An 18,662-nucleotide genomic window follows, 5' to 3' on the forward strand; every position below is an offset into this window, starting at 1 on the left:
GTAACTTACCAGTTTTTTATTTTTTAATTTTGATTTCTGGCTATAATTTGTTATGCTTAGTCACAGGGTATGGAAGAATTCAATTTTCTAAGATAAAAAAAGTGAAATTTAGAATAAAAAATAATACCTGTATATCCATAAATATAATTTGTATGAACCTCCAATTTCTGTTGAAACTCATTAAACTAAAATTTGAAAAAAAGAAATCCTTGGTCTATAAAACAAAAAGCTAAGTCTGAAGAAATGCGTGGCAAAAACATATGCTTACTTGGTAAAACCAACACAGTCTGGTAATAAACAAACTGGAGTATGGGAAGTCAGCAAGTACAACAGACTCTTAGTAAAGATTTATGTGTTGGTTAACACAGGTGAGTTATCTGTGGCTAACCGACATGGAGAAATTGTATGGGAATTAACATTAATATGCTGAGTATGGTACAGGTTTCACTGCTGTGTAGACGGATTTGTGGGGAGCAAGCAAAAAGTAAGCTACTGCTGGGGATTGGGTCATCAACTTTTTAAAAATAAATTTTGGGGGAGAAGGGGAGGGGTTTATTTAATTAAAATATCTGAATGACAAAATTTTTGACAACACTCTTTAAGATTTATGAGACTTGTTAAATTTTTTGAAGGGGAGGTAGTTGCATCAAATTATCTTTCCATCACAATACAACTGAGCCTATTTACACCACCCTGAGCTTCAGAGCTAACTTGACACTAACCTTTTCACTGTAGCCTATCTCCATCGTGTCAAGTTACTTGACACGATGGAGATAGGCTACAGTGAAAAGGTTAGTGTCAAGTTAGCTCTGAAGCTCAGGGTGATTTACACCAGAGCAGTATAATAAAGAAAAAGCCTTCAATAGACTCTAGTAGATCCAACGTTTAAAATTACAAAATTCCACTTTCTTTTCATCTCACAGGTCCACTTTTATAATCTATTCACCTCGGCTAGTGTGTGCAAGCTGTTGGCTTTTAATGAGCCCAGGTGATATAAAATACTGCTTTATTCAGACCCTGTGTATTTTATATTTAAGCTTCTGTAAATATTCAACAGAAAGTATTATTGTATTGGGGTTGCTGAAAGGAGGTCCCTCTACTTTTTTAATCACTGTGTACCACAGTAAACTGGCCTGGTAAACCAGCATAAAAATAGTTGTAACAGTAGTGCAGTTACAAAATGAGTATATGCTTTTGCAATTAGAAACAAGCATGTTTTGTGTTTGGTAGCTTTTTATAAAAAACTGAGTCAGATATAATATTTATTACTAGTACAGATGTTTATTCTGTTTGCATCCTGGCAGTCTTAGCACCTTTCACACGCCTTCTAACACTTCATATTTTAACGCTATTGCATGGATACAAATTAAATTGACAGCTAGCCCTTGTGGCACGCGTTTAATTTCTCCCTGGAGAAATAGAATTACATCACTCAAACATAGAAATTACAGGTAAATTCATAAAGGCAACTGAGGATTAGCATCCTTGGTGGTTTTATGAAAATTGCTAGCAAATTCCATCTCCTGAATGTAATATATGGTAATTACTAACAATTATCAAATTCCTCATTTTATAATATTTAACTTTTTCTGGATTTATCATTTCCAGACACTTATATAAATGTACTTTCTATTGTGAATCAAACTCACTTTTTTCTTTAGAATCACCATGTTTAAATATACGTACAGAATACTCATTTGGAAAATAATTATTTCATGGCAATCAAATTTATTGAATAATTACCATTTACTCACACTCTATGCCCCTAGTTTTTAGTCCCTAGACATGATCTCAAGTGCTTACATAGAACTTAGCTTACATCACTCTCATTGTTAATACAGCTAAAATGCTGCAGGCAGTGACAACTTGATTTAGAAGTGCTTCACAGGTAATTTTACATCATCATCATCATCAAAGGTATGGCTTGCATAGCTGGCAGACAAGAATTTGGTATCATTTGATAAAGTAGAGCACTTTAAAAGGAACTTTATGATTCACCTACGTAAAAAAAAGTCATATATTTACTGAAATATTCATTCATTATGCACCAAGTAACTCCAAATAACAACCTAAAGCTAAATGAAAAGATCTTGTAATTGAAGTAAAAGAGCCCCAAACAAAAAGGTGACCCAGAGGGAAAATTTGTTACACAACTTGAAAGGAAACTACAGGTGAAGCAGTGTCATCTGAAAATTATGGGTTCGGCACGATGGGAAGCGGAGCATATATGTACATCATAGGTGACAGGGATAATGTCAACAAAATGTGTCACATAACATTAAGGGATATAAATCAGCGGAAGGAGCAGTCGGTACGGTTTTTATGCTGGCTTGGCATGCTAAGACAATGAAACGGGGCCGACACTTAATTTTGCACTCAGGGTCATTTTAAAGCGCAAACGAAAAAGCGGTGGGAGTGATTTTTAATTCACCATGAGTGACTGTGTTAGAAACTTGAAGGTAATTTCTTATCAAAATATCAAAAACTTTAAAATATCACGGAGTCCCAGAATTTGTGACAAAGGAAATCTCATGTCAACCATGTCAGGACTGCCAATCCTTTATTTTAAGTTCATAATCTTTATTGTTTCCATGGGTTAATATCCTATGATTTTACTTGTTTTGATTTTTAAAAATGCTAATGGCCAAAAATGTGCCGTATTCTCCCATCTTTCTGTAGATTGCTTATGCCTAAATAAGAACATTGTCTTTCACCTATAATTTCTTCCTTTTTTGAAAAAGAAGAAAGACTTTCATTATCAAGATAATAAGTAATATGCATGAGAAATATATCCATTAGGACATTGGACCAAAGTTTGACTAAATTGCCCAACTAAAGTATGGATACCAACCTGTCATTTAATAGTATGTGTCCATACCGTATCAGGATTGTTTTTAGTGACTAAAATGGTAACATTTACCCTTATCATAATAAATATGTCATTCAGTGTGATGGTATGACATTTACTTCACTAATAAAGGACTGCCTTTATCAAGATTTAAAAGGAGAAATGAAAAAGCTAATTTTTTGGGCAAATATGATTCAGACAGTTGAAATGCTGTTGTGTGGTTTATAGTTGGTTTGTTCTAATTCTTGTCAGAAGGTTGGCAACAAAAGGCAATAATTTGTAGATCTATGGCACATGGTATTCTGATTGTTTTCATAACCTCAAAAATGTTTCTTTTTTTTTCTTTGGGGAGGGGGGGGCAGTGTCTTCTTGTTACTAAATAGGCTGTCAGATGCCACAAATTCTTGAGTTCCATGGACAAAATTCCAAAAGTCAATTTGAAGTTTGTTTTAGCCCATTTCTGATTATGCATTTGCTCTCACTGAGAGGTGTACAAAAGTGAAAAATACCATGAATTTCTTAAGATGTAGCAGTCTTTAAGCCTGTCATTTATTTAAAACTTGGTTGTTATGCAACTATTTCACAAGAATTATCCATAGACTGATCAAGTACCAATCATGAATGTGCTACTATTAAAAAAAAAACGTGACAAAATAAGCCTTTTCTTGCCTCAAAACTCGAGTACATAATTGACGACTCCACAAACACAAGCAAACGTTCCTCTCAAAAGAAAGAACCCAAAAGTCAATCGAGGCTAAAATCTTAAAGACGGTGGAATTCTAACCAAGATAACGGTATCACGGTACACATAGAACACCCTAGCCCATGTCACATATTTGACTGTTTACACTGTTGCTTGCCCAAGACCTCGACCGTTTTATCAGTGTTTCTAGGTTTAAAAAGATGGGTCAATAATACAACAATGTTTAATATTAGATTTACATAATCTGGTATCAAAAAGTGGATTATCTTTTTGAATTTCATTCCAGTCTCCATTCTAGGTCAGAGGAGATTAAAGTTTTTTTCTCACTTCAAACCAGGCCATTACTTACTGAATCATTACCCCTAGTTCCAGTCTTTGCAAACTATGAAATAAATTCTAGAGTACAAACTCCAGAATAAAACAGCCATCCTCTTTCTCCAGTAAATTAGTTTAGTGTTCAAAGTTCTTAGTTTTATTTTAGCCATGACGAATACATGTATTTGAGCAGGAGAAACAGATTTCAGATTTCGCAATTTTTTTACCAACTCGTACAGGCATAATATCACAGAGTCACATCAACATTTTAGCTACCATGAAAATTTGTGAGATTTTTTTCGTCATGACTCGAACAGGCTTAATATGGCTTGTGTTCAAATTTAACTCAACATGTAATTTCGCCATTTTATCAACATTGCAGCTGACAGTGACAATCAGATAGTATCAAAGAATGTTTCATATAAATCCTTTGAAGGTTGAGTTTAGAAGGCCATCATGCATTTTGCAACAGTCATGTAATGTGACAAATCATGCGTGATGTTTTTTAAGCATTTTGCAGCTTATCTTTCATATCAGTATTCCCTATGACAAACTTTAACTGTGACTAATAAAATATACATACTACTTTTTGATTAAAGCTGCCTCGATAATAGGGGCAGTTTACTCGCCGTGACTCAATATGTGCTAAATTATTTACATATACCACATTTTTATCTTCAAAGTCTCTGATGAAATAGAGACATCTTTATTTAATGGCTCCAAAACTATAAATGATTTACATATACCACAGTTTTATCTGTAGTCTCCGCAAGATATAGAGACATCTTTCTTTAATGACTCAAAAACTATAAAAGCATTTACATGTACTTGCTTGACATTTGACCATTGTGTGTCATATATTGAATTATCTGCAAGAGATTATATTTGACATTGTCATATAGAAAAATAGTTGCATTGTTCACGTTTTACCATATTTTAAGTTTAACATGTACCTTATTATGTGTCTGCCCAAAATGCAACACTTTCTGAAAAAAAAAAAAAAAAAAAAAGAAAAAAAGAAAATTTTACCTCTGATACCCTTTTTCCTGAACCATGTGCCAAGTATTTGTCAAACAATCACAACTGCTTGGCATATCCATTGCATTAATAAATTAATGTTCCCCCCACAGAGCAATTTGTAATGTATCAAAGTGTGAACCATTTCTGGTATGGAAAGTATAGGTAACTAGTGGCAGCGTATCCACAGGGTGTCATATTCAGAGTGTCACCCCGTGAATAGATTGTCACCAAGGACAAGTGAGAAGTGTGACAATTTGTGGCTCAAATTGCTCACAACTTCCCAAACTTTGTCATAAAAGCTGATACCACAAGAGTTGACCATGTTGCTTGTGGAATGCCGCTGCCTTTTTTCTAGTTTTTATATCTTATTTTAATCAGTTTTGTCATTTGGCATGACATCAATTGGACTAAGCCTATATCCTGACTAAGCTGATCTAGTGGTTAATGCACCCTAACTCATTAATTATTGGTTGCATTTAATTAGTGATATGTCAAACTGGGTATTGCACCTGTCACATTATGCTTCACAATAATTCCTGTAATATTTATATTTATACATTTCCATTAAACCATTTCTTCGATATGCCATTGTAAATTAATAATTTCCTTCAGTCCACAACAAGGAATTTTTGAACAAATGTCAAAAGTGGTAACAGTCAGACAAAAAATAATTTTCTCAGTTAGTCAGAAGAAACGCTGCCAGTGAAAATATCTTTTATATACGTTCAGTTACACTAAATCTTAACAAGCTGCCAAACATTGAGCTTAATTTAGCAAGGAGTTTTCGGCCAATTTGTTCTGTCTCGGGTACCAAGCAGTCTAGCACCCCATTTCCATAGATTAGATCGACCTACTTTAGATCGACCTAACTCCCTGGGGGTTCACGCTAAATAGCTGTCAGCCGGGCGGACACGAAAGTTAATTACCCTCTTACAGCTTGTAGTAGGCGAGATGGACATTTAAGTCGGATTATCTGAAAGTAATCTTTTGAGACTCCCCGCGGGGATAGATCGATCTAAAATCTATGGGAATAGAGCCTAGGTCACTTGTTATGTCACCGAGACACATACCTCATTATAATAGCACTTGTTTGTATATTGATGTCACACATACACACACACATCACAGCAAAGAACGTAAATAATTGGTGATATTACATCACAAGTTTATGCAAGAACTACAACAACGTTACCCTTATTCTTCTAAAGGTATATTCAATAATATTATATTACTGCCCCCTGGGTGAAACGGACTTTTGTGAATGAAAAGACCCCCTTGGGGTGGTTGCTGTGTGAAAAGCTGAATCCCAGCTGTTCATACCATAACCTTTTCACTAAAAAGACTGGATATATATTCCCAAGATGTCATGACTGTAGATATATCTATACAGTAGTTTGGGACATTCGTCAAGTCTTAAATTTCTCCATATTTAATTTCGCTTAAAAGGCTGTTTCTGTACTGTTCTCTGCTGGACTGTACATCAAATCATTCCCCCCCCCCCCCCCCCCCCCCCCCCCCCGTAGTGGACTGCCTGGTCATTTTTCAACCTCATATCTATGTACTTTATAAGAATATTATGGTAATAAGAATATATCGGCTTTCCCATAATTCACAGTGGCGTCATGTCAGGTGAATGCCATTTTCACATGCTGGTACTTGTGTGGGATTTGAAGTAAAAGGTGACAGGTAACAAGTGCCCCACCCCCATTTTCATGTTTACAGATGTGCTAAGTATGACCCCCTTTATGGCTAATCAGAATTGCAATTCCTTCACACTTTAAGGCACATTTAAGATATTTCTAGTATCATTTCTATTATTAATTTTCTTCTTTATTTTATTCCTCTGAAAAGAACAATAAGTTATATGGAATCGCCAACTCTCCATGTTCTAAATAAAATGCTTGTCACTTAAAAAACTTATTCTTTCATTAATAACAAGTTCAGCAACAGACCAACACACTCTAAATAGATGACATTTCTCAACGATTTCTACCATCAAACAACCAATTTCTCTGTTTATTGTGTATTAAAAGTGTCATTTTCCACATGACTGTCATGTGTATTTATCAAGCATCCTGTCACTACATATAGATTTATTATTTTATACACTGGAGACCCTATTATCACTATGATATGGCTGACTAAGATGAAGTATGCATGAAATAGGAAAGAATAGGAAAACGTGAGCCCAGATATAAATCCATCTTTGCTTATTTCATCTTCTCTGCCCTTACCTGCCATGGTTGACAGACAGGAATGTGATCTCATTCATAATTCTGAGTAGGAGCATGTGTGTTATGAAAGAAGTATTCATCTGGACAAAATAAATTTCATAACCTTTCCGCAGTTGCAGGTGGTTCGATTTATTCCTTTCATCATGGTTAATTTTCAATTTGTCAAACTTTCAAGCAATAATGCTATTTGATCTCAATTTCTTTTTCATTTTCTGTAAAATGTGTCATATTTATTGTAAAACACAGCAGATATCATGAGAGCACCTGTTTACTAATATGTCACTTTGTCTCCACGTCACCTGCATTCAACTTGTCCCCGTACATCACACCATACAAAAAATGTGGACAAACAATGTGGTTTATAATAACAACTTGGCACTTTCAATAAGTCAGCTTCAGATAAAAGTGGGCCGTAAATGTCAAAGGTTTATTGATTATAAACACCCATAATAGTGGGGATATTTTTATATACTGAAAGTGCTTGCAATTTTATAATCTGAAAGGCATAAGTTCATATTTTAACTTTTTTTGTTAAAGTGCTGAATATGCAGGTTACAAACATAAAATGCTGCCAAAATACTTTCCTTGCTGATTGCCAAACCAACATACGTGAATAATTAATTCACAAATTTGTCATTAGTGTCTCGTTAGCCAAAAATGTTGCACATTTGCTGCAGAATCAAATAAATTCTTTAAGCAGCCACGATGATGAAAAACAGAATGCAGCTATGGCAGAATTTTGAAAAGTTTTCACCAGGAATGAAAATTAGAACCATTTAGTATTGTTGTCACTAATATTAGACATATTTGAACAAAGGGGAGAGACATGATGGTGACAGGTGGACACATTTTTGCCTCGTTAACACCATAGTATAAAGACATATTAGATGGATTAAATATGAAATGAATTCTTTGGAGAACAGGACAAAATGTACATTCTGCTCTCTTTTCTCTTCAAGAAAAAAAGCTCTCTATTCTTTCATTTTCTTTTGAAAATACTAAATAATTTTTATTTTGTAATCACTCAAGCCATCACATATAATTGTTTATGTTTGAAATACAAAGGCAGGTTAAAAAACATTTAAATATGAAAATACACTATTGTTTTCAACTGAGTCTCTTGATCCTGATGTGTTATCATTATCTCCAAGTGCAGAACCACTTACTATATGTGTCAAACACAGTTGTTTGGAAGTTATCAAATTGAATTATTCACCTTGAGTATTAAACCAACAGTAAATTGTCATGAGTTAACACGGCAGGAAGTAATGGGACATTGTATTGAAGGCAGAGGAAAATAACATGTATTTTATCACTTAGAGTGGCAACAGTAAATTGTGGCTAATTTATGGTCCTTAATGTTAAATGTCGGTATGCTTTAGGTTTTAAATCACTCCTGTTAAAAGACCACTGGTCTACAAGTGTCAGTCTTGTTAAAATACCTCATACAAGTAAGCAAACACCCTTCCTGCATTGTCTGAGGTAAAACATATAATTTCTATTAAGGACATTAAGGTGAAAAAAAAATCTGTGAAAACATTAGTCCAACACATCATCATATGCAGTCCACATCCTCTTTTTGTTGATGTTACTGTGAGATATTCAAATTAAATCATATTTTTTCTGTAATCATATCAGATAACTCTCATCATATTCCCACTGTAAATTAAAGATGAAATTTACTTGGTCTTTGAAGGTTATTAAATTTATATTGAATTTTTTTTCTAGGGCATTTAATAACAGATGGTGATTAATATAATCATTTAAGCATCTTTAAGGTTTAATCACTATGGCAAAAAGACTGGTCAAACATAACAGCCATATAAAAAGTGTAAAATAAAATTGATTTTTCTTCATACTGAAGCTAGGATGGCTCACCTCTAGCCTTATCACATGTAGGTGAATGTAGGATAAAACTGATAAATTAAGTTTGGCTAAGATTACGCCAGCTTCGTCAATAGAACGATCTCCTAAATGTAGTCAGTCTCAAATAACCACACTGTGAACAAATTGTGGGGTAGAAAAAAAACTTTCCCTGTCACCCAAAACGCATTGAAACGACACATCACAATTTTTCTGAAGATTAATTTGAACCCTTGCCAAGCGCCTCAATACATGCACTGGTCTCTATAAACTATTGATTAAATAGCCTTGCGCAGGCTTTAGTTCTCTTTAATACACCTGATTTTAACAAGGGACAAATCTGTCGTCTACCTCATTAACAGACAGCGTTTTTCTCCCCACTCACCTATGTTAAACAACTCAGCCATGATCCCATCCCAGTCGGTAAATCCCCGGCGCTCTTCAAGTTGGGGGTCTGTGGTCGACATTTTCTTAAACTTCAACATTAAGTCATAATCCTGAGCGACATTAAATAAGCTTGGGCAGCAGTAGCAGCAGACATATTGGGCTTTGAACTGCGACTGCGTCTCAGGCAGTTGTTACTGGCTGATTGTGTGTGGTTGAAAGTCTCTATTGTGAGGCATGCTTTGTGCCCGAACACACTGCGCTAAACATACATGAAATCAATGAGGTCATGTGACATGAGCTAAGCAACACAGGAGTGTACACAGCTACAGGGGGGTACAAAATTGGAGGGATTTTTCCTTTTTGCTATTTCCAGGATGTAATTAATTGACAGTTGTTACCTGTTCTGTTGTCACGAATTGGAGGTGACATTTAGAGCGGAATTAATGAGATCTATTTCACGGCGTGGAGCTACAGGGGTTGCAGAAGTTTGTGCTTTAAGGCTTAATTTTCAGTTTCAGTTAATAACACCTCAATGATTACCTTTATGGAAGGGCGGGGGGGGGGGGGATGATCATAGGTGAAATGATTGTTATTTTCGCATTAAAAGAACCTGTTTGGGGATATTAAATAATCATGACTATATTGTACTGAAAATATGATTCACTACTTGTTGCTACCTAATTGTAGCAATTAGGTGTTTTCTTTTGAATATTAAGAATAATAAATTGGTGTTAATGGTAGAACGCTAAAAAGTATACACTACAATTATCTGATTTGAAAGGGTACAGATGCATGGATAAATTACCTCCTATATAAGATTAAAAAAAAACACAAAACAGTGTCAATGATCAACATGATTTAAGCCTAAATATCTGAATTAATTGTCCTCATATATTTATCATGGTATGATATATAATAAATGTATCATGTCATAAAGTAAGAAATATTCAGTCAGTCACATGAGTTATCAACATCATTATCTCTGCTATTAAGCAATAGAACAGGAAGGGGGGAGGAGCAAGATATAAATCTTATGATGAGATATTGTAAAGGTCTCCCGCTTTTCTGCCACCAGTGTACGGTTCTCTTACTTCGCTGCCACCAACAAAACAAGGTCTCTGTTTTGTAAACTTTATTTCTACGAATAACTCTCAACACAAATGTACATGTTTCTGTATCTTTTACTAAACACTGTCTCTATTCTTGCTGTACTGCTGTACTTCTAATTTAAACAACTGCAACTCAGCTACAATAAACTAACTGGAACTATATTGCGAAACTGACTCAAACTAAGTTGTGAAACTAAGTCTGACACTATACTCTCACTGAGTACTGCCACTATACTCTACAGTAACTCTAACTGAACTCTAACTGAACAACACTGCGAAGAGCAGCTGTATTTATACATTTCAAAAGTGGACGGCCTTGAATGGTTCACTGCTACTTTGACTGGCAGCCAGAGTAAAAGTGGACGGCCTTGAATGGTTGACCGCCAACCCCTCTACTGGACACCACAATCCCCTCTTTCGTAAACTGATACCACTTACAAGCCATTCCAACTTAAGGTTCAAAGTTCAACACACACAAGAATGTAAACAAAAGGCTACAGCTTACTGCAGCAACTTTACCATGAATTTTAAGGCTATGTAAAATCGTTACACTCTCCCCCCCTAGGTCTGATCCCACCGGGGATCTGCCCAACTACTAAATCAGTTAAAACTAAAATTATTCTGAAACATTTAAGCAGTTAAAAATTCAGTCAGTTCATAAAGTTCATTCAATAGTTCAGTGTCACTTTGATTAAATAAAATTACTCTTAAGTTCAACATTGGGTTAATAATGATAATCATTTAAAGTTCATAGTCTGATTCATAATAATGTTCACTTTAAAGTTCAAAGTCTGATTAATAATAATGTTCATTTTTAAAGTTCATTGTCACAGTCAATCAGCAAATCTCTTGGGAGGTCTTCTTTTCCTTCGTGGTCTTCCCTCATTTCTCAAATTACTGTCAGGTTGGTTCTTGGGTACTTGCACTTGTTTAGATTGGCCACTCTGCTTCATTCTGTGTTTGATGGCACTTCCCTCATGTTTCAGTGGACTGCCTTCTACATAATTACCTTTATGTAAACATTTCTGCAAACTGGACACCCAATCTGGAACTTGGTCACTTAAAAATGGCTTAAGACGGTCATGGTGCACGATCTTCATTTTACACTTAGGTTTGCCTTTCACTGCAAACAACAAATCACTGTGCTTTTTGACAACAACATAAGGTCCTTGCCATTTATCACGTTTCAGCTTTGGGCTCAGTCCCACTGTTCTAGTGCTATCTAGTAAGTACACCAAGTCACCAACTTTATAGTTATTTTGCGAAATACGGGTGTCATGGTCTCTTTTCTGCCTTTGAAAGTCCTTTTTCAAATGCAATCTCACTATTTCATGAATTCTAGTCATTTTCTCTTGCAACATTTTGACATACTCTGAAGGAGACGTCACAGATCGGTCTTCTGGTGGTTTTCCAAAGATCAGTTCTGTAGCTGTGTGAACTTCTCTGCCTAACATAAGCAAATTAGGGGAATAACCAGTGCTTTCATGTTTACAGCACCTGTATGCTGCAGTCAATAAAGGCAAATGAATGTCCCAATCCCGTTGGTCTTCTGACACGTAAGCTGATATCATGTCACATAACACAATATTGAATCTCTCCACCATTCCATTTCCTGAGGGATGATAGCTGGATGTTCGGGTTTTATTTATTTCTAATACTTGACATACTTGTTTGAATAACTGTGACTCATAGTTGCTACCTTGGTCTGAATGGAGATCAAGGGGTAGGCCAAATCTAGAGAAAAACTCTGTCACTAGCTTGTGTGCTACAGTTTTAGCTGATATGTCAGGGATGGCATAGCACTCCACCCATTTGGAAAACTGGTCCATTGCTAAAAGAATATATTTATTGCCTCTTTCACTGACTGGAAAAGGTCCTAAGATGTCTGTTGCCACTCTGTCCATGGGAGCGCCTACAGCATATCTTATCAAAGGAGCCTTAGGTCTCGACCGTGGTCTTTTTCTCCCACCACAAATAGCACATCTTCTTATGTAATCTCTTACACTTTCTTTCATCTTGTACCAGTAGAAGTGTCTTTTCAACTTGCTCACTGTTTTCTTGACGCCAAGGTGACCTGACGTGACTTTGTCATGCACGCCATTCATCACCTCGTTCCTCATCTCTCTCGGAACCAATATCTGTAAAAAGGAACCTGTCTTATCTAAAGTTTCCCATCTTTTATATAAAATGCCCTCCTGCAGCACAAGTTGGTCCCAAAGCAACCATAACTGTCGTACTGCAGGACTTTCTGCGGCCACTTTATCTCTTTCTGGTCTCTGTGATGACTGTTCCTTCCAGTCCAGCACAGTCTTCAACTCAGGGTCTTTATGCTGCAAATTAAACAATTCATTCACAGTGTAACTGCCCAGCCACTCGGCTGGAAGTCTACCTCTGTCACTCTCAGATTCACTGAGATCTGTATCTTCATCACCATGAGAAAAATCTTGATCCTTGAATGTCAAGTTTTCTCTAGGCAGCACTTCCTTTTTCTTGGAAACTCTCATCCTTCGAAGAGAAAGTGCTCTAACTTCCTTAAAGATACACCTGAATTTCATGGTCACCCAGCTCAGGATTGCAAAGAACAATGTCAGTAGGATGTAAAGGCCTGTCAATAAAACTGAACAAGCTGCTGTATACACACGTTTTACTGGACATTTTCCTTGGTTTCCCGATGCTTGACCACTGACTCCATTGTCTGATTTTAGTTCTTTCTTTCGGTTTTCTGTCATTCTTCTTATAACTAACGGGACGACTTCTTCTTCCAGATATCTGGACCATTGTTCATGTTTCTTTTTACACTGTACGCAACCATCGCATGGCAAATTGCTCAAGATGGACTCTCCATCGTAGCATGGACACTCATCTGGGTCGCATGGAAACCTTGATATTGCATCTGCGTTACCATGTCTAGCCCCTGCTCGGTGTTCTATTTTAAAATCATACTGTGATAGCACTTCCAGCCATCTGGCCATCTGATCATTGGGCTCCTTAAAGGACATAACCCATCGGAGGGCACTGTGATCGCTTCGTACCAAAAACTGTCTACCCAATAAATGGTGTCTGAATTGTTGAACAAAGGTAACAACGGCAAGCAGTTCTTTTCTAGTCACGCAGTAACGGCGTTGAGTTTTCGTCAATGACTTACTTGCATACGCGACTGGTTTCTCTATTTCTTTCTGGGTCTTCTCACACCACTGTAACTGAGATAAAACGGCACCAATGCCCGTGGCTGAAGCATCAGTGTCGAGAATATACAATCCTTCGTCTCTCGGATACGCCATTACCTCATTACCTGTAAGGGCACTTTTGAGTTCCTCAAATGCTGTCTGACAAGAGTCCGTCCAAGTAAACGCCTGGCCGGCCTGGAGCAGGTAATTAATTGGAGCAGCTCTTGTTGAAAATCCTCTAATAAATCTACGATAATATGAGCACAGTCCTAGAAAACTACGTACATCAGTCAGATTCCTGGGAACTGGCCATTTCTTTATACACTCTACCTTCTCAGGATCTGGTTTAACGCCATCTTGTGTCACTACATGTCCCAAAAACTGAACTTCAGTCTGGAACAACCTGCATTTGCTTGGTTTCAGTTTTAGTCCTGCTTTCCCAAGACGATTAAAAACCTCGTCAAGTCTCTTATAGTGTTCTTCAAATGATTTACCAAACACAATAATGTCATCAAGGTAAATCAACACTGTCTGCCACTGCAAACCACGAAAAATCAGTTCCATACACCGTTCGAAGGTTGAAGGAGAATTAGAAAGACCAAAAGGCATAACATTATATTCGTATAACCCATTTCTGGTCACAAATGCAGTCTTTGGCTTATCTTCTTCTGCTACCTCGATTTGATAATACCCGCTCTGGCAATCAGCTATTGAGAAGAAAATTGAACCACCAAGAGAGTCTAAACAGTCATTTATTCGAGGAAGAGGGTAAGCATCTTTCACTGTTACATCATTTAAGTGTCTATAGTCAACACAGGGTCTTGTTGTTCCATCCTTTTTCTTGACATAAACTAGTGGAGCTGACCAAGGTGAGGTGGACTCTCTAATAACACCATTTTGGAGCTGTTCCTGAATTATTTTCTCTTCTTCCCCAGCAAACGCTCTAGGGGGTCTTCTGGGCTGCTGTTTTATGGGTCTTGCATCACCAGTGACAATCTTATGCTTTACGACAGATGTGTGACCCATGTCACTGGAAGACTTGGCAAAAACATCACTGTGCTTCTGCAGGAGTTTCTTTAATTCACATCTTTCAAAGTCAGTCAAATTCTCACCTGACTGTTTATAGAGGTCAGCCAGGCACTCAGGCAATTCTGGGCTATGAAGGGTTAAGGCTGACTTTTGTTTACCAGGGGTTAAGTCTGCTCGTAAGGTGGGCACAGAAAGGCTATCTTCAAGTTTATCACCAATCACATGGTCTACTTCATGTAAATGAGCAACGCAGGTGTCTTTCAAAAGTGAAATGTCTTCATTAGAAGGGTTAAGGAGTCTCACAGGTATTTTATTGTCTCTTGTGAAAGGATCAACTAGCACATGTCCGATCAGAAAATCACTTGACTTCTCTGGAATTGCCTCTACCAGTCCCAATCCTGATTTTATTTTGCTAGAATCAACTGTCCCTTCTATGATCAACTCACTGTTTGCAGGAATAATAACGTCATTAGTCACTGTCACTCTAAAGGCATGCTTTGGTTCCCTCTCAACCAAACAGGGCACTCTCTTCCCATTAAGTTTCAGTCCGTTCACACCCAGTGAAAAATCATGATGGCACAGGAAGTCCATTCCTAACAAACCATCGTCCTTTATTTTTGCTACAAGCATGTCCCAAATAAACACTTCTTCACCAGACTGAAATTTTATTTCTACATGGCCTTCAATTTCAATGTTTCTACTGTCTGCAACCTGCAACTGCAATTTTCTATGAGTCTTTTTCAGTTCAGGTCTAAAATCATGGGGAATTCGTTCATAAATGTGGGTAGCTATAATTGTTTTTGACGCACCAGTGTCTACAATAAAGTTCACTTCTTGGCCCTGAATCTTCACTGGCCAAGAAACACTAGCATTTCTACAACTAACGGTTTCAATGTCACTGTCAACAGGTGTTTTTAGGGGTTCATTCTGGCCGGCTGGAATGCCCCTTCTCAGTTTCCCTGGTTGTTTACATGCTGAGCCTCTTTCACAGGTGCCTTGCATTCTCTTGCCAGATGCCCATATCTATGGCACTTGAAACACTCTACGTTGTTTTTCCAATTTTCTGACTTGGGTGGTGGAGGACTTTTCGTGTCTTTTGCTTTCTCTTTCATTATCAAGTCTTTAATTTCATCTAACTTCTTGTCAAACTTCTTTTCAAGCTGGTGTAGCTGACTTTCTGTTACAACAGCCTCAGGATTTGCTGCCCTAACACTTGGTCTTTTCACTGCCTCTTCTCTTAGACTGTTATACATTTCAAGGGCCTCCCTTGCTTCGTCTAGATTTTTGGGCGTTTTCATGCCCACTGCCACGGCGGCTTGATGGTCTGGCAACCCTTTTATGAAATGGCGCAATGCAATGGCCTCACGTGTGGTGCAGTCAGCCGTCGGGTAACCTTTTAACACTAACTTTCTAATATCGGATATGTACTCTGGCAGTTTCTCTCTTGAACTAAGCTTTCTGTTTTCTAGCTCTGACAGATAGGAGCTTGTAGTGCGCTTTTCTTGAAATCGGTTTTGCAACGCCCTCTGTAGCAGAGGGTAGGAATTTACCACTTCTGCTGACAACTGCACAAAGGCGAAATCAGCAGCCTCACCACGCAGACTGTTACATAATCTAAACAGTTTTTCAGACTCACTCCATTCACAAGTCTGGCTTAGTGCTTTGAATGGCTCAATGAAACCCTCCCAGGATTCTTTTCCACTAAAGAGAGTCTGTCTGGGCAAAGGTATTTCAAAGTTACTACGGCCGTTAATTCTGTGAAATGGGGTAAGTGTAGGGATTATTGTTTCTGATATGCGTTCATTCTGGGCTCTGTGTTCTATTTCTGTCTCTTTCTGTCGCTCTAGGGCTCTGACTCTCTGTTCTGCAGCCTCAGCACGTGCCTCTAAGATGTCAGCATTCTCTTTAGCATTTCTTAGTAATCTTTCTTTTTCTGCCTCTGCTTCTTCTACAGCAACTTGTATTCTGTGAGTAGAATTTTCTTTTTCAGCTTCAAGAGCTCTGCAGGCTTCTTCTAACTGTTCCTCCAGGTTTCTCACTTCCTCCTGGTCAGATCTGTTGTCCTTTTTAGGAGGCATTTTGAATTTCTTGATTTCTTGAGCTTTTCTCTTGGCGTGTTAAAGTCTGTATCCCAGCGCTTGCCACCAGTGTAAAGGTCTCCCGCTTTTCTGCCACCAGTGTACGGTTCTCTTACTTCGCTGCCACCAACAAAACAAGGTCTCTGTTTTGTAAACTTTATTTCTACGAATAACTCTCAACACAAATGTACATGTTTCTGTATCTTTTACTAAACACTGTCTCTATTCTTGCTGTACTGCTGTACTTCTAATTTAAACAACTGCAACTCAGCTACAATAAACTAACTGGAACTATATTGCGAAACTGACTCAAACTAAGTTGTGAAACTAAGTCTGACACTATACTCTCACTGAGTACTGCCACTATACTCTACAGTAACTCTAACTGAACTCTAACTGAACAACACTGCGAAGAGCAGCTGTATTTATACATTTCAAAAGTGGACGGCCTTGAATGGTTCACTGCTACTTTGACTGGCAGCCAGAGTAAAAGTGGACGGCCTTGAATGGTTGACCGCCAACCCCTCTACTGGACACCACAATCCCCTCTTTCGTAAACTGATACCACTTACAAGCCATTCCAACTTAAGGTTCAAAGTTCAACACACACAAGAATGTAAACAAAAGGCTACAGCTTACTGCAGCAACTTTACCATGAATTTTAAGGCTATGTAAAATCGTTACAATATTAAAGTATGTGCACAGCTACATATATCACATGCTGAGAGGAAATTAAATGTAATGCATGAGATTATGCAATAGGATGAGCACCTGGATACAAGAAATTACCTGTTAATACACCTTGAAGGGTGATAGCAGTAAAAGAAGGCAACTCCTATCTAAACTTAATTTGTGTGAATTTATTCTTCGGCATCTATTGACAGAAGTAACAGTAATTGAAGTTGACAGCAGCTTGGTGAAATTGCAACTCTGTGTGAATGACCTTAATGCCGTGATGACACATAATCTAATAGATGAGTTACACATTGGAAAATATCATTTTATTGTTGATTGATTTAAAAACAATCTAAATACTGGTGTGTGGGACAAAATTTTTAGGCGAGAGTGAGGGGCTAACCATTTAGTCATAATAAAAAAATTATGACAAGGGGAGACTAATCCCCCCCCCCCCCCCCCCCCACATACACACACACACTTCTTGTGCTATGTACTTGAAAAAGATGGGATTTGTTTTGGGGTGAAAGACTAAGCTTTTCTAGCCCCCTCCCTCTCTGAACTCCCAGCTATTACACTATATGTGAAATGTGAAAATGCCTTACACTTTATGTATGATGGAAGACAAGATTAATGTAAAATGAATGTGCGGTACAATATAGTCCTTTACTTGTGAATAGCAATAAAGACGTCAAGCTGTGAGGTGACTTAAAGTGATGTAACCAGATATTTCACCTGTCTTGTGCTGTTAAAGTTATGCTGGTATACAAGATTTATAAGCTGATTAAATCCAGACTTTATGTGCACAGGGGGCCTCAAATGTCAATACACACTTCTATTTCAGTGTCAAAGACATACGGAAAAATGCATTTTTTTGTCAGAGTAAAGCAAGTTGTGATGGACATTCATTACATGAAAAAGACCTACACCATGATTAAGATATTAAATTAATTTGCTACATTAGAGGTTTTTATTGAGACCACAGAAGCTTGATTTGCAATGAGAAATCTGAAAAATGTTAATGTCTTTTTGTTAGGTCTATTGACATCAAAAATAAAATGGATTCAGTGTTCTAAATGAGTGAACAAGCTGTAGTTGTTACAAGGAAAAGGAACTGCTCTTCCTGATAAAGATCTGGAATATTTTTCAGTTAAATTTCACCCCTTTACTTTTACTCTGTTGAGTTTGAAGACATTTTCCAATATCTTGCAGAAAAGTTTACAATTATCTCATA

General features: G+C 37.3%; 1 protein-coding gene across 2 annotated transcripts in view; it reads right to left on the minus strand.

Moving 5' to 3' along the window:
* LOC106164854 (uncharacterized) overlaps window positions 1-18,662 on the minus strand; it is a 60,756-nt gene that overhangs the window by 27,280 nt on the left and 14,814 nt on the right. Inside the window, exon 1 of one of the 2 annotated variants that reach the window (XM_087017193.1) lies at window positions 9,369-9,649. The exons of the other annotated variant lie outside the window; for it this stretch is intronic. Coding sequence (XP_086873319.1) covers window positions 9,369-9,468 — 100 coding nt within the window. The 5' untranslated portion in view covers window positions 9,469-9,649. Of the gene's footprint in view, window positions 1-9,368; window positions 9,650-18,662 lie in introns of those variants that run through there. 2 annotated transcript variants of the gene reach the window in all.

This window comes from Lingula anatina, chromosome 7 (genome assembly GCF_051362555.1).
Source record: "Lingula anatina isolate TDL-2025a chromosome 7, LinAna3.0, whole genome shotgun sequence".
In the NCBI taxonomy this organism is placed as follows: Eukaryota; Metazoa; Brachiopoda; class Lingulata; order Lingulida; family Lingulidae; genus Lingula; species Lingula anatina.